Genomic DNA, 15,153 nt, shown 5'->3' on the forward strand with positions numbered 1-15,153 from the left:
TAGAACTTCTGCCTCGTGCTGGTCGATGGAATTACGGCCAATGTATCATGATTTATATTTGTTAATTTAATTTGTAGTTAAAATTTATTTTTGTTATTTACATGGCTGGCAGTTTTCATTAAGTAAAAATGTTTTAATACTTTAATTTAAAGTAAATTTAACAATGCGTGTTAAACCACGCACCAAATATTTTTTATGATCACAATTATAATTAAAATTATGTATGTCCGTATTACGATAGAAGAAAAATTCCGAAGAAACAAATGACAGTTTCATTTGATAGACAAGCTCTCCTAGGCGATCGCCTAGAGCCGGTTAAAAGTAAAATCAATCCTGCGTGGTCCCAAGTTTAAATTTACCACATACTAAATTTTTGGGCATTAAATTCTCGCTGAGAAAATGTTCAAAATTTTAATTGAAAATTAAACGAAATTTTAATGTCTTTCATCAATAATTTTGGAGTATAAAATCCATTTTTATACAGTTTTTCTAAAAAAACTGTCTTTTCAATGATATCAATTTTATTTGTGTGCGTTTTTTTTTAAAAAATGTTTTTTTTACTTTTATCAAAATTATATATTTTATGAAAGTAATTTTTCATGCTTTTATCAAATTTAAACACAAGTTTATGCAATGCGTTTCCTTTGTGAATAATCAATGTGCATATATTAATAGTTTGAATGACATTAAGAAAAGATAACCATTTTTATTTTAATTACTTACTAGTTAGCTGGGTCGTGGGGATTAAAGGTTATTAGAATTTTCAATTGAATATGTTATGTTACTTGGTCTTAATGGTTCTTTTTCAATAAAATATTTTTAATCTTCAAATTTTGATAGACATATAATTTATACTATTTTAAAGGCCTTACAATATTACCCTATACATTTACCTAATTTTCTGCCATCTCCTCTAAAAATCGAACTTTAATTTGACAGGGAAGTCTTTAATATTCAACTAAAAAAATCCTTTTGCAGAAAAAAACAAATTTTTAAGAGATACATGAATACAGAAAATAGTGTCGCCAGCATTGAAGTCATGTGTGCATTACAAAATATCTTTTATAATTTAAGAAATATTTCAAAGAATTATTCAGTAAACTTTCTCTACTGCAATAAAAAATTCAGTTTATTACAATAAGAAATCAATTCTCAAGTGATAAGAAAGTTAATATATTTTGATACATACAATTATACAAACATATATATTATATTTACACATTTTAGAAAGACTTTTAGGCTGCTTAATTAAGTGTTGATTAATTTTCTTTTTAAATATTCGATCTAGTATCTTTTTTACTAAATTGTAAGTCTGCATCGGAATTTCCATGCTAGAAAAGTATTTCCTAAAATTTCAAGAGGTAATGATTTCGTATTCTAGTATTTTCTAGTATTTCTAGTATTCTAGTATTTCCTAGAGTCCATCAATCGTGATGAGTTTCTGCTTTTTTCAATAGACTACATCAAGGTCATTTCATCAACTACGTCAAGGTCATTTCAACGTCAGGTTACTTCATAGGAATATACTGAAAAAATGATTACAGATATTGAATATAGAATAAATCTTCATTTTTTCATGGAATGCAGTGGTATTTTTCAAAGTATGATTTGTGGTTTTGTCTTCATTTAGTTTCAAATTTTGAAAATGACTAGAATTAAGAAATGGAATTTCCTCTGTGAATGCTGGACATAAAACTTTCTTTTGATAGTACTACTTTCTTTTTACCCCTACTCTTCTTATTTTTAACTAACCATCTTTGGCGACCAGTTCGTTCGCCAGGAGTAATGCTCTTTAAAAATTTTCAGTAAAATATTTATGTACCTTAATCGCTTTTAATAGCTTCTTCAGCAAAATATTTTTAAGTTTCAAATTTCGATAGTGTCATAACTCGTATTATTATTATCGAAGCCTTATGATATTTTATTCATTATATTATATACATCTCTAATTTGTTATAAACTGCCGTAAGATTTAAATTTGAAGTTGAAATGGAAGAAATAAAACTTCAATAAATATGAAAACATTTTGCTGAAACCAAATATATATATATTTTTTAAATATTACAACGGAAAATCGAATCTTGCAGCATTATAATCTTATATGTACCAAAGAATTTTTTAAAAATAATTTATGCGATATTTCAAATAATTATTCAATAAAAATTCACCATAAAATTTAATTTTATTTACAAAAAGTTTTAAATGTGATAAGTAATATTTTATTTCTGTTAATAAATATACTTCTGAAATCCATACCAAGTCTAAATTTTATACTTTCCTTCGATCCTATGAATCATATTCAGTAAAATGACCTTGACAGTCTAATGTTTCAATCTTTTGCGATCAAGCCTCACCTAATCATAAGGTTTTGAATATCATTATTTAAGAACAATCAACAATTTTATTATTTTAGACAATAAGATTTGGGGTTTTGGCTTTCGTCATATTAACGTCCCGTTTTAAAGTAACAGGAGGGCTATTTTGGCATGGACCTCGTAATTTTGAACCGAGGTCAGATGACGAGGATGACATCTGAGCTGGCACACCTCTCCCCAAACTTCCACACCACGCTAGCGAGACTAATATTTGGGGAAAGTCCAAGTGCTGATTGGCTATTTTCTTCAAGACATTCAATAGAGGTCTAAAATCGTGCGTTTTTATAAAGCAGAGACATTTAAATTTTCATAACTCAATCATTAATTTTTTTTTTTTATTTAATATATTAGTGTCTCAAAAATATTTTATTAAACATGACTCACAAAACAGAATATCTATATAAAAAAATTAAATTCGTAATTCATCAGAGCATTTATTGAAAATATAATTATTTCATTTAGACCATTTTTTATTAGATATTTAAGCCAATTATTAAAAATTTGCAGTTGGGTTCTGATTAGAATGGTATCCTGTATATATTAAACTATGTATACCTAAAATAAAATTGAATTATTGAACTTTTCTAGGTTTAGTTTGCAGTAAGAATTAACTTAATTCTTCAAATGAGTTTTTGTAAACGTGATTGTAATGAGCTAAAAGCTAATTTTTCCCACACTCTCATAACGTGCTCGTGGAAGCTAAATTTTATTTTCACTTTGTGCAAAATAAATGATTAAAATATTTTTTAAAAAATTAATTCAAAATAGAAAATTTATGTTAAATGTAAAAAATGACAAAATTTAGCTTAATTTTTAATTAATTAAATTTTTTTTAAAAAAAATCGCCCGAGATATACATTTCTGACCTCCAAGGTATAACATATGCAAAGTTTAGTTGCTCTAGCTCAAACAGTCTGACCTTTTACAGCTTCAATGCACACACACATATACACTCATCTTTATTAAAAGTAAAGATTTCCCATTGTTGTTGAACTTGTACTGACACTTTCTTTACCTTGATTGAACGATCAGGTTTCTATAATTTTTTTCTCTTCTTTTTCGATTCTAAATAGACCTATTTTCGTTGCAGTCATTTAAGTAAACCTATACTTAATTAACAATGTATTTCCACTTATCGTCTATTAAATACTTTTCCTAAAAAAATGTTCTGCGTTCAGCCACCTGCTCAATAAAGGCTGGTGAACACTGTTTTCTAGCTTTTTAAAGTTGTAAATCTTAGCTCATTATTTTATAAATCTAATATGGATATAATATCTTCAAAAAGTTTCTTTGCATTCTAAATAGTTTTAATAATTAATTAAATAATTAGTTTTGTTTTGACTTTAAATTTATTGTATTTTCATTATCAGTTTAAAGTAAGATTAACAAAACAAACAAACAAACAAATAAAGATTATTTTGAGGTACAAAATTATGTGAACATCTTTAAAACGCGTTTAATTAATAAAATTTTGTATAACGCAATAAGAGAAGAGAAACAAACTGACAACTTGATAGCAAAACGTTGATAAAATCTAATTTTGCTCACGGGCGCAAAACGCACTCGTGCGGGTTAAAAAAAATTTTTTTTTTTATGAAATATATTACTAGAAAGTATTTATGCTTACAATATTTTTTTTAATTATTAAAAATAGAAAAATTATGTGTTAAAAAATTAGCATCACTGAAAAGATTTTTTTTTTAAACTTTAAGATAATGTAAAAATTATATTTTTGTAAATGGCAGGAAAATATTAAAAGCTAGCTTACTTTTTAATTAAAAATCTGAGATCAACTTAAAAAAGATACTTCCGAGGTTCACATCCCCTTCTCCAAGGTGGGGCCGTGGTGGTCTAAGGTCTCGGCTTTGGAACCGGATGATTTCAAGTTCGAGACCAGATTCCACTGAAGAAGCGGGATCCGTCGTGTAAGTGGGTCTGGTACACATTAAATCCACCGGGGCCAAACGTCCTCCCGTTGGTGCGGTGTGGAAGTTTGGAGAGGGGATGCTAGCTCGGGTGTCATCCTCGTCATCTGACAGCGATTCAGAATTGCGAAGTCCATCCCCAAACAGCCCTAGTGTTGCCTTAAAATGGGACGTTAATATAACTAAACTGAACTAACCCTCCTCAAGATATGCATGTGCAGATCAAACGATCTAGTTTGTAGTGGACTTATTAACACACTTATTCATGTTTATTATAATAGCAGATTAACATATTTCAAAAGCTTGGTTGTTGTTTTTTTCTCCCATATAATAACTTTTTAGACCGGCATTCCTTCTGTTAGTAATATGGCGTAAAAACAACGGCGCATAGGATGCAATGGCGAACACAATGAAATAACATTATTAAACTAAACTATCAAACTTAAACCTTCAACTATTAAATTTTAATTTTATTATAATTTATTATTTAAAAGCGCAAGAAATACTGACAACATCAATAGATCAAATATATTTTATTTTGAAAAATAAACACAATTTTAATACAAAACACTATAAATACTCTTTGAGTTTACCCATTTGTGTCTCATACACAGAAATACAACTGTACTTCCTGTATGTATATACTCCTAATTAGAGTTGCAGTCATATGACTATAATTCAATGAAGTTTAACAATATAACAAGTGTGGAAGAGGTAATAAAAATTGATAAAACATAGCTGATATAAAACATGCACTATTTCATAGTAATTACATACATAGGCACCTCATACACATTTTTCTTTCAAGATTGCATAGATATCTTTTGAAATAGTATTACCCGAAAATTCCATTCTATTTTTAAAAGTGTAGAAATATCAATACGGGTAATTTAGTATATAAACTATTATTGATAAAAAATATATTTTAATAGAAAAGTTAAGTCATTTTTCATTGCATAGTAATATTAAGAGTGGGTTAGTTTTCCATTATTTTTTCTTTCCTTTCGTTTATATTTGCATCGAGCAAGGCACTGATGAGATTATATTTGACATTAAAACTTATGATGTGCTTAGAATAAGTTAAAAATAACATGTTTTATTATTCAATGAATCACGTTAATAATTAAAATTTTTAAATCGCAAACTTGACAATACAAGAAATTTGGCAACTAAAAATACAATGATTTCTATGTCATTTTTATGATCGAATTAAACTATTAAAAAGAAATGTCACATATAGATAAATATACTATGTAATGATGATCTTAAAAAATAAATGTGAGGAACTATAGACATGATATGCTGATATAGTATGAAACTGTTCTACTGATTTAAAAAAAAAAAAAAATCACGTAATGTAAAAGTAGTACAATGATGCAACATATAAATGGATTGGGAACAGTATATAGGAAGTCAAAATTGGGCATTTATGAATTTTACTATACATTCACTTAATTTATTACCATATGATAAAGCAGGTAATTTAATTTTTCCCACTCTTTTATCTCTTTTTGAATATAATATACCACTGATACAAACAGATATTTTCAAAAAGTATATTTTACTATTTTTGGATAATATAGTTTTAATAATCAACAATGTTATAATTTAAATTTATATTCTAACGGCAATAAAATCAGAATGAATAATTTAAATTGATTTGATGGAAACAAAATTTTAAACATGGATAATTTCTATTTATTTATTTTTCATCTTTTTAATAGTAATAACTTGTATTGGAAAGAGGTAAAATATAAACTTTGCAAAAATTAATTTATTATGGAAATGAACATTTTAGAAATCCAAGTTGTAAATAATTAAATAGGTGGAAAACTTTTTCTTATAGTAATCTATGTTTTTGTATATGGTTGTCATTTAGATTTTGAAATAATCAAAGAAGCATCTTATCATGCAAGGTATTTTCTACTGAAGTTCAATGAATTGTTTTTGCTTAAAATTATTTTAAAATCAATTTTGCAGCAAACGAATAACTTTAAAGATCACAAAGAATTGCTCATTATTATAGATTAGAAACTGTTTTGCTAGATAAAAATAATAATTCAAGGATAGAAAACATATCAAGTTAAAATGTGTGATGATTTTGAATATATTTTTGTTATGCAATTATTATTGCTTATGTCTACATGAGTAAGTTATATTAGATTTGAGTTATAAATTGTACACAAATGTTTTGCAAAATCATAAGTATTTATTTATCTGAATTTAGCTTTTCTCAATATGCTCACAGGTATGGTTTGTATTTATTTATTTAACTGAGTTTGTAAGGATTTAAAATATTATTATTAAGATATAAAAGAATTTTACCTTATATTCATTTTGGAATTTTCATTCATTTCACCTTTATAATGTCGAACAACGATATATTATCATTTAAAAATGCCATCAACAATATATAATTATGTATGTAATGGCCTCTTACATTTTCAAAACATATTGAAATTAATATGAAATATTGAAATGACATATGAAAACATATTATTTCCAATTATTATTATTATTATTTGTCACACCTTAGTAAATTCGTAAAACTGGTTTGGTATTTTCACATAAAAATACAGTACTTTTGATTGACACTAAAAGGGTTAAATTTTAATTCAAGGGAAATGTTTCTGATTTTCGGTTATTAAGTTCAGTGCTCTTAATAATGTTTAAAGTACCTCACAATAAATTATTACAAAAATGATACATATAATTTTGTATATTAAAATATTTAACCTTTTAAAATTAAAAATATGTTTTTAGAGGAGTTCATCTAATTTAATATTAAAACATTAAATTGACAGTCTGGGCCTTTCAACAAATACTAAAAAAAGGGAAAAGTACTGATAATCTATATGGACGTCACAATTTAATATTTACAGTGCAAAAAAGAACAGCTAATACATAAAATGTAATTGTGCAGAATTAAAGGTAATTACTGTAATAACTAATTTTTCACTACAATAATTCCTGTGGTAAAATGCAACACGACAGACAACCTTACACTATACTAATCAAAAGTTCTGAATATAAATGATGGAAAGCCTCACATACAAGTTAAAATCAACATTCATTAAATACTTTTATAAGCACAAATTAAAAGAATTTTCAGTCAAACCATTCAAATAACTTTTTCACAGTAAAATATAAATAAATCACAGATATATAGTAAATAACATGAGGAAACATCACAGTTTTAGCAGCCTAAGTACACAGTCTTCCAATAAAAATGAAAATTTTCACTCGGTAATTCTTATAATAATTTAGTGATATAACAATAACATTATCTTCGGTCAAATAAATAGTAAAAGACTACAAATGTTTGCAATATTTTAAAAATAAACTTTTCTGAAGCATATATATATGTTACAGTAGAGAATGGAAAATTAAAAATTATGTATTAAAGACCCAATAAATAATATTCAGTTAGCATGAAATTTACAAAACAACCACCATAAGTTTACACAAAAGCATCTAATAAACCTCAATTAAAATACTGTTCGTGACCACATTACATCTTGTTTGCAATATGTAGTTAAAAGATTTGCATATTGTACAGCAGTATTTATTTAATTACATAAATATATAAGTACTTAACACAGAGACACAAAAATCACTTTGTCTAATTTCTACAATTAATTGCATTGTACAAAGCATCAGTGGATAAACATTCACATTTAAAAAAAAGAAAAGAAAGAAAGTCAATGATTTCTCTAACAGAAAAAATAATAAAATCAAAAGGTCAACAGGCATGTTAGATACATTCGTGCTCACCTTAATAAAACAATAACCACTATAAAAACCAAAGCAATCCAACAAAAACCACATAAATGTGACCTAAAAAAAAGTTCTCCTGAAGTGCATACATAAAAAAGGGGAAAATATTAAACTGAAATTGCAAATCTTTCTTTGTAATGTAAAACAATAATCTGGAAACATAAATTATAGAACTTAAATATATTTTTAATAATGATACGCTATTTACAGCTGAATCTATTAATCCAATAAAGTCATGATCACATAGTTATTTCATTGCATTAATTAATTATAAATAAAATATCACTAGAGTATAACCACAAAAAATTTACTATTATACACAATAATTCAAAGTCATGGTCCCAATAATAATAAGCAACAAATAATTTTCTTTAAGAAAGCTGAAATTTCAAAGACAGACTTTTAATTATCACAGAAGCTTTCTATAAAAATCGAATATTAGATAAACAATTCCATTCTTACGTTTTCATAAAATACTGAATTAACTCAATATCCAAATTTTATAGACCTTCAAAAAAAATTTTCTAAATTTCATTTATAAAAGATGCTGAAAATCGTAAACAATGAAAGGAAGTAAAAATAAATGGCATGATATTACTTATTTAATATAATAACATCAACATAAATTATAAATAGAGAAGATGAAATATGATTGCAACTAGTCATAGAATTCTAATCCCCCAAATGGCCGTAACACGTTTTCTGAGAGTAGATTAACATTCAGTTTCTAAATAGAAGACGATAAACAAGCTACAATTTTTCTTTACAATTTTTGGATTAAAAAAGTCTCCAAAATGCACAGTTAATTTATTTTAAAATCCAATTACTCACAGATGCAAGTCATAAAATCAAAATAACTGGCCACTTGGTAGGTTAAATAAACTTTAAATATAAGCTACAAGGAATATTTTTTCACTCTTAACATGCAATAGAATTAATAATGCATAAAACATTACGTTTAAATTGAATTATCACAAAATGCTTCATTATAATTTAGTACAAAAACTGATAACATTCTGTATTGGATGATGATAAAGTTAACCACTAAAAATTCATTGGTGGAATTAATAAATGTTTAATATACCGAGGTTTTTTTTTTTTTTTTTTTTTTTTTTTGCAAACTATTTTTTCAGTTGCTGAGTTTTTAAAATCCTTCCAGTTATCAAATGAATAGTACTTATTTAAAACTAATAAATAATTTGTAAACGACAAGTGAAAATACAAGCGGTTGAAAACAATCTAATTATTGGCTGTTAAAAATTACTCTTTATTGAAAAGTATTAAATGAAAGTTAATTTGTTTCCTGGAAAAAATATATTCAATGATCACAGAGATTAGAAGGATACTGTCAAAAATTATTCAGCAAATTTTTCCAAAATGGTTGATACTATAATTTAAAAAATAATATAATTTAGATAAACTATAAGTTCAATAAAATACTATTTAACTTCCTTACTTCAGTAATTAATCATAAGACCTGCTACAATTTTAATATTAAGACATGTTACCTAAAGAAATTGAAACAAAAAATATATTTAGCTTATTAATTAAAGACCAGATGAATGTTTTGGCTTTGATAACTTCATTAACCAGTCTTGATTAACCTTGCAATTACCTAACCTAATCCAAGGAAAGGATTCTAATAATTTAAAAGTAAGATTAACTTAAATTTAAAAAAATCTTATTATATTTTAAATCAACGGCAATTTTTTACATTTTAAAATCATATTGATGTATTTATTCAAAGCAAAATTCTTTAACCTTTAAAATTGCTTTTGAATAACTTGTATCTATTATAATAAAACATCGCATGACAGAAATATCATATAAAATGTTGTAGAATTTCTACTATTAGCAAAATCACAATATATTTAAAAAGATATGAATTATGTAGCTTAACTATTAACAATGCTATTAATTATAAGTAAAACAGCATGACAAAAATAATGCAAAAATAATAATTTTAGAAACATGGCACACAACTACAGAACAAAAAAAAATCAGGTATCTATACAAAAAAAATTTATGAATTGATTGAAAGGTGAAAATATGGCATAGGACACAGTTGCAAAATATATATCATACTTCCTTAATTGTACACTGATACTAGATATTGTACTCATAGGCTAAAATATATATATAAGTTGTCAATTGGTGTAAAAGGAATAGTAACTTCATAAGGAAATATTCACAGAAAACTGTTTAGTTTCTGTTTTCATTGCATCCATTCTTGTCATCACCTTAAATGGCACAGAACTGCAATAGCACGACTGCAGCTTCACAATAGCCCTCTTTGCAGTAACTTCACTGCTTAGAGCAGGTTTTTGTGGATTCTATTCATGGGGTTTATAGTCAATATCTTCAAGAGTTGGCCCACTGGAGAAATGACAGTAGATCTTTAACAGGTACATAATGGGCCCGAGCTTTGATTCGCAGATTCCTGTCATCAGTTAATAGGACAACTTCTCTGAACAGTGTAATGCAATCATCTGAAAAATAAATTTTAAAAATTGCAATTATAATTCTAAAACATTTATATAAATTTTTATAATGACTTCAGCATAGTGACATTTTATCAATGAGCTGAAATGATGAATTTTTATAAGACTTTGGAATTCATAAAAATAAGATTGAATACAGATACTATGTGATATTGATTAATTCCTACAATGAAATATGAGGGGGAAAATGGAAAAAAAAAAAAAAAAACATACAATTTATTAATAAAAATAAAAGATCCATAATAATAGATATGCAATTGTCATGCAAATTTTGATAAATATTCTACAATTTAATGCAGCATAAATATGCAAAGAAAGTTTTACTTTACTCACTTAAAGTACACTGAAATTAAATTGGAAATGAATAATCAGGGAAATTACATGGCTCATTAATGAAAATATCCACCATCTTATCCATCAATTTATGTGTGACAATAAAAATTTATGGAAATAGAGACAGTATTAAAAGAATAATAAATAGACTGATGTTACTGTACTACAGCGTACACTGCAAAAAATGAAGCACAATCATGAAGTACATGCAACTACTAGTATCCACAAACTTTAAATAAGGTTTAAGTAAACACTAACAAGATTTAAATAATAAAAAAAAATCTACGATGTCTAGTTCTACTAATTTCCAGAGACAATATTTATCCATTTGCTTTCTTAATGAAATTATTGATAATACTCTGTAATTTAATAAAAACATCTATGCTTTATCAATATTTTATAGAATATGCTCTATGGTTAATGGAGAATGTATCTACTAATATCACTTACAGAAAAAATTTATACAGAGAAATTAAGCTCAAAAATATTCATCACTATAACAAACAAAGGATTGAAAAACAAGTTAATAATGAATTCAAATATAAATAGGATTCAATATTGTTGTAAAAATTACTTGTTCTTATTTTGTCATTATATGATTCTTTTTAGATATATTTAGTGCTTAGTGTTATACAATAAAACATCATACTAATAATTTATGTACACACAATAACTTTTTTTATCATTATTCTAAAATATATTTCAATATACTATTTAGCAGAGAGAAAAAGAAATTGTTTTCATACATTTCAATATTTTTTATTATCTAATCCAATAATATCTTCCATTTTGTGAATGTGCACCTGATTAATTCAATTAAGAATCTACAAAATACCTTCAATATTTCGTATTGCATTATACCATCTTTGAATGATTTAAATTCAGCTAATACGTTTAAGAAATAATAATTCAAAGTTCATATGATGCTTGAGCAGGATAATTAAGGGGTTATTCAAATTTCATTTTAATACAAATAATAGTAAAATCAAATTGTTCATTTGCTATCGAAAAAAAAGGGGGGATTCATATTTATTACAATAAGTACATTATAATATTTGTTCAACAAATAGATATATGCTTTATGGAAATGGTACTTATCTTTACTATAAATATTTTTGTCACAATAAATAAACTGAATAATGATGAACATCACCTAAATACATAAAACTTACTTGGATTCTTAGGCATATATCTTTCAGCTCTATCTTCACAATATCTTAAACAGCACTCAAGAATAAGGTCATCATTTGTGCCCTACAAAACAAATAAAATGTTAAAAAAATATTGCAATAGTACTTATGACATAATAATAATTGATGTCATAAAACCATAAAATCCGACAAATTATAGCCTGCACCTACATGAAGTTGTTTTAGAAAGCAGATTGGCAGCATCAACAAAAGGAAATTTAACCGATATACATTTCAAAATAGATATTATATGAAACAAAAACTTGAGAGAAAGCCTATTCAACACACACACACACTAAGTAATGCATTAATATTAATATATTAAAGCATAAATAGAAAGCCCTTTTCAAATTCCATTCAAATTCAAGTTGTTGTATTGTCTATGTTCATAGCTTAATTGGTATAACAATTAACAGAAATCAAAACATTTGGATAGTTTTTACTTGCCTTGATTATAATCAAGGGTTATAGATATAAAATATAAACTTCTAAATTGGGAACACATTGGGTTAAAAAGATGTTTTGTGAAGATGTTCTTTTACAGATTGACAACTGAATACATTTCACAGACTACTTGATATTTGTGGTTTTATTTGGTTGGTCATTATTGGATAAAAAATTTAACAGCGTGACAGATTTAGAAAATTAACAATCAAGCATGTACAATAAAATGACTGATTGCAATACCAAGAATACGCCTACTTAAATTTATGTTGATGCCCGAAAACCTGGAATTTGCTTCAGGGAACCCATAATGAAGCATAAAAAGGACCAAAACCTATTTTGGGCATTAAAATGCAATTGATAAAACTTAAATATTTTGAATTAATGTTGAAATGCCATTATTTTCTTGCTTATCACTTCTATTTATCATTTCACTTTTATTTTTGATTATAATTTAGTTCTTGAAAATAACTAAGGACATCTATTATGATCATCTTGCAGTTAATAAGCCAATAGTTACAGTTCACAGTGGGGTACAAGATTAAAGTACAAGTGCCCTTAATGAAAGTCACTGGACGTCCATAACTCAATGTTAATTTTGCATTAACCACTACTGGGTCCTTACCTAGCAAACAATTCACATTCAATGTGAAACTATTAAAAACTGACTCTCCCATAACATTTTGTAATGTAACATTTTTCCTTTGATAAATAAATACAATTCTATAAAGTTGTATTGCCTTAATATCTTAAGGTAAACTAGCTAATTTGATTGCTGGAACATAGAATTACTTAAGATACGAAATACATACAAATTAGTAACAAATTATGAATAACAACTTTTGAAATAAACTTGTTATTTTTCAATATTATATGCATTCTAGAAGTTCTGCAGATTACTAAATAAATCAATTCTCCAAGTGCCACCTTATGATATCCTCATGATATTAAGCTCCGAGGATTTTTTTTTTCCCCTTCAGTTATTGGAACTTTGCAATATAAAGAACTCCTTAGTGAGATATCTTTTATGAAAATGCATTAAAAAATATAATAAGTCATTTTGAATCTGAACATAAAGAAAAAAAATAAGAACTATTTGGCATCTTGTAGAGCTAAATCAACTATGATTTCAGCTTATCTGACTACATTTTGTTGTTTTTATTTTTAATAAGTTCATAAAAATAATGGTAAATAAATATTAAAATTATTACACTCTATAAGCCTAAAACATAAAAAAAATCAAAGTATTAATTTAGAATTACCTTAAATATATCTACATTTTTTAATTGAATTTTGAGCAATTAAATTCTCAAAACTCAATTTCAAATTATCCAAATTAATGAATGCTATAACATTTCAATCCTAGTTATAAAATGTAATTTATAACCATTTACCTTATTCTTTCCCTTTTCTTCACTTCTAAAACTAATTGTATCCAAAATGGAGCCCTTGGAAGTAATTGCTCGTAGATGAGGATGGCGAGATGCAAACTGTTCTTCAAGGAAATTGATGGCTTCTTGAGAAAGAACTGTCACTCTGCTGATATGTTCAGGAGAACTGTGCTCACTAGCTCGATTTCCACGAGCTAATCCATAGAGCTCATTCACAACTATAAATTTCAAAAAATTTTAATATACTAGTAGTTCTAAATATTAAAGTATGCATACAAAATAATGAACAATAAAAGTTAGAATATTAATCTCTTATTTTTAACCATTAAAAAAATTCAAAAGTACAGTTTTAAAAGAATTAAGATAAAATTATAATAAACAGTATAATCCCCCATATAAATGTAGGACTCAGAAATCACTACTATTTTAGAACGCACATTTAATTACATTTAGGACATATATACATTAACATAAAAGAATTGAACATTAAATAGATTTCGTCGAATACATCGCGTCTTTCGTTCAGAGACCTGTCTCGTCTCGCACGTCTTTACTTTCGTCCAGATCAGTCTGATCTGCTCTACGTCTAACAAGCATCAACACCTGTTGGCCAGCAGATGGCGCTCGTCATCAGGCGTTCGTCACTACATAAATCCATAATATGATTTCAGCAATCCTGATTAACTCGCCAATTTTAGATGAATTTTTCAAATCAAAATTTCACATAAAGTAATATTAAGAAAAAATCTCATGATCTCATCTTACTGATTTTAAGGGGGAAAAAATGATTTATTATAGAATTATCCTCAAACATAGATCAAGTCAATAGAGGTTTTTAATACTTTCATTCAATCTATATTAAATTAGTCCCCTTTAAACTATAAATTTATTTCTTCTGTTATACCAAATAATTTTTTATATGTAAAATAAATAATGTAATAAAAAAGTTAAATTAAATATTAATTTTGTTCAACATTTAATAAAACATAAAAATTTGTTCGCATTGCTTTAATTTATTATTACAAATGGTATCATATTATTATATGAAACTAGTTTTAATAGTTACTAAACATGTAAACCAAGAATTCATTGGGATGATGATGAGTCAGTAAGATGATTCATTATAGAAATAAAGTAAACATAAAATGAAGAAGTTTTAAATTGCCAAGACCAATGCTAAGCAGATATTAAATTGTATGTCCAAGAAAGACTTTTAA

General features: G+C 26.2%; 1 protein-coding gene across 2 annotated transcripts in view; it reads right to left on the reverse strand.

Annotated features, from left to right (window-relative positions):
• Positions 1–4,818: 4,818 nt before the first annotated feature.
• The window catches only part of LOC129962761 (telomerase-binding protein EST1A-like), a 33,115-nt gene continuing 22,780 nt past the window's right edge, over positions 4,819–15,153 (reverse strand). For both annotated transcript variants that reach the window (XM_056076756.1, XM_056076755.1), the window contains exons 17-19: positions 13,940–14,154; positions 12,084–12,165; positions 4,819–10,566 (exon numbers count right to left, since the gene is read on the reverse strand). In XM_056076756.1, coding sequence (XP_055932731.1) covers positions 10,439–10,566; positions 12,084–12,165; positions 13,940–14,154 — 425 coding nt within the window. In that variant the 3' untranslated portion in view covers positions 4,819–10,438. The remainder of the gene's footprint in view (positions 10,567–12,083; positions 12,166–13,939; positions 14,155–15,153) is intronic.

This window comes from Argiope bruennichi, chromosome 3 (genome assembly GCF_947563725.1).
Source record: "Argiope bruennichi chromosome 3, qqArgBrue1.1, whole genome shotgun sequence".
NCBI classification, from domain to species: domain Eukaryota; kingdom Metazoa; phylum Arthropoda; class Arachnida; order Araneae; family Araneidae; genus Argiope; species Argiope bruennichi.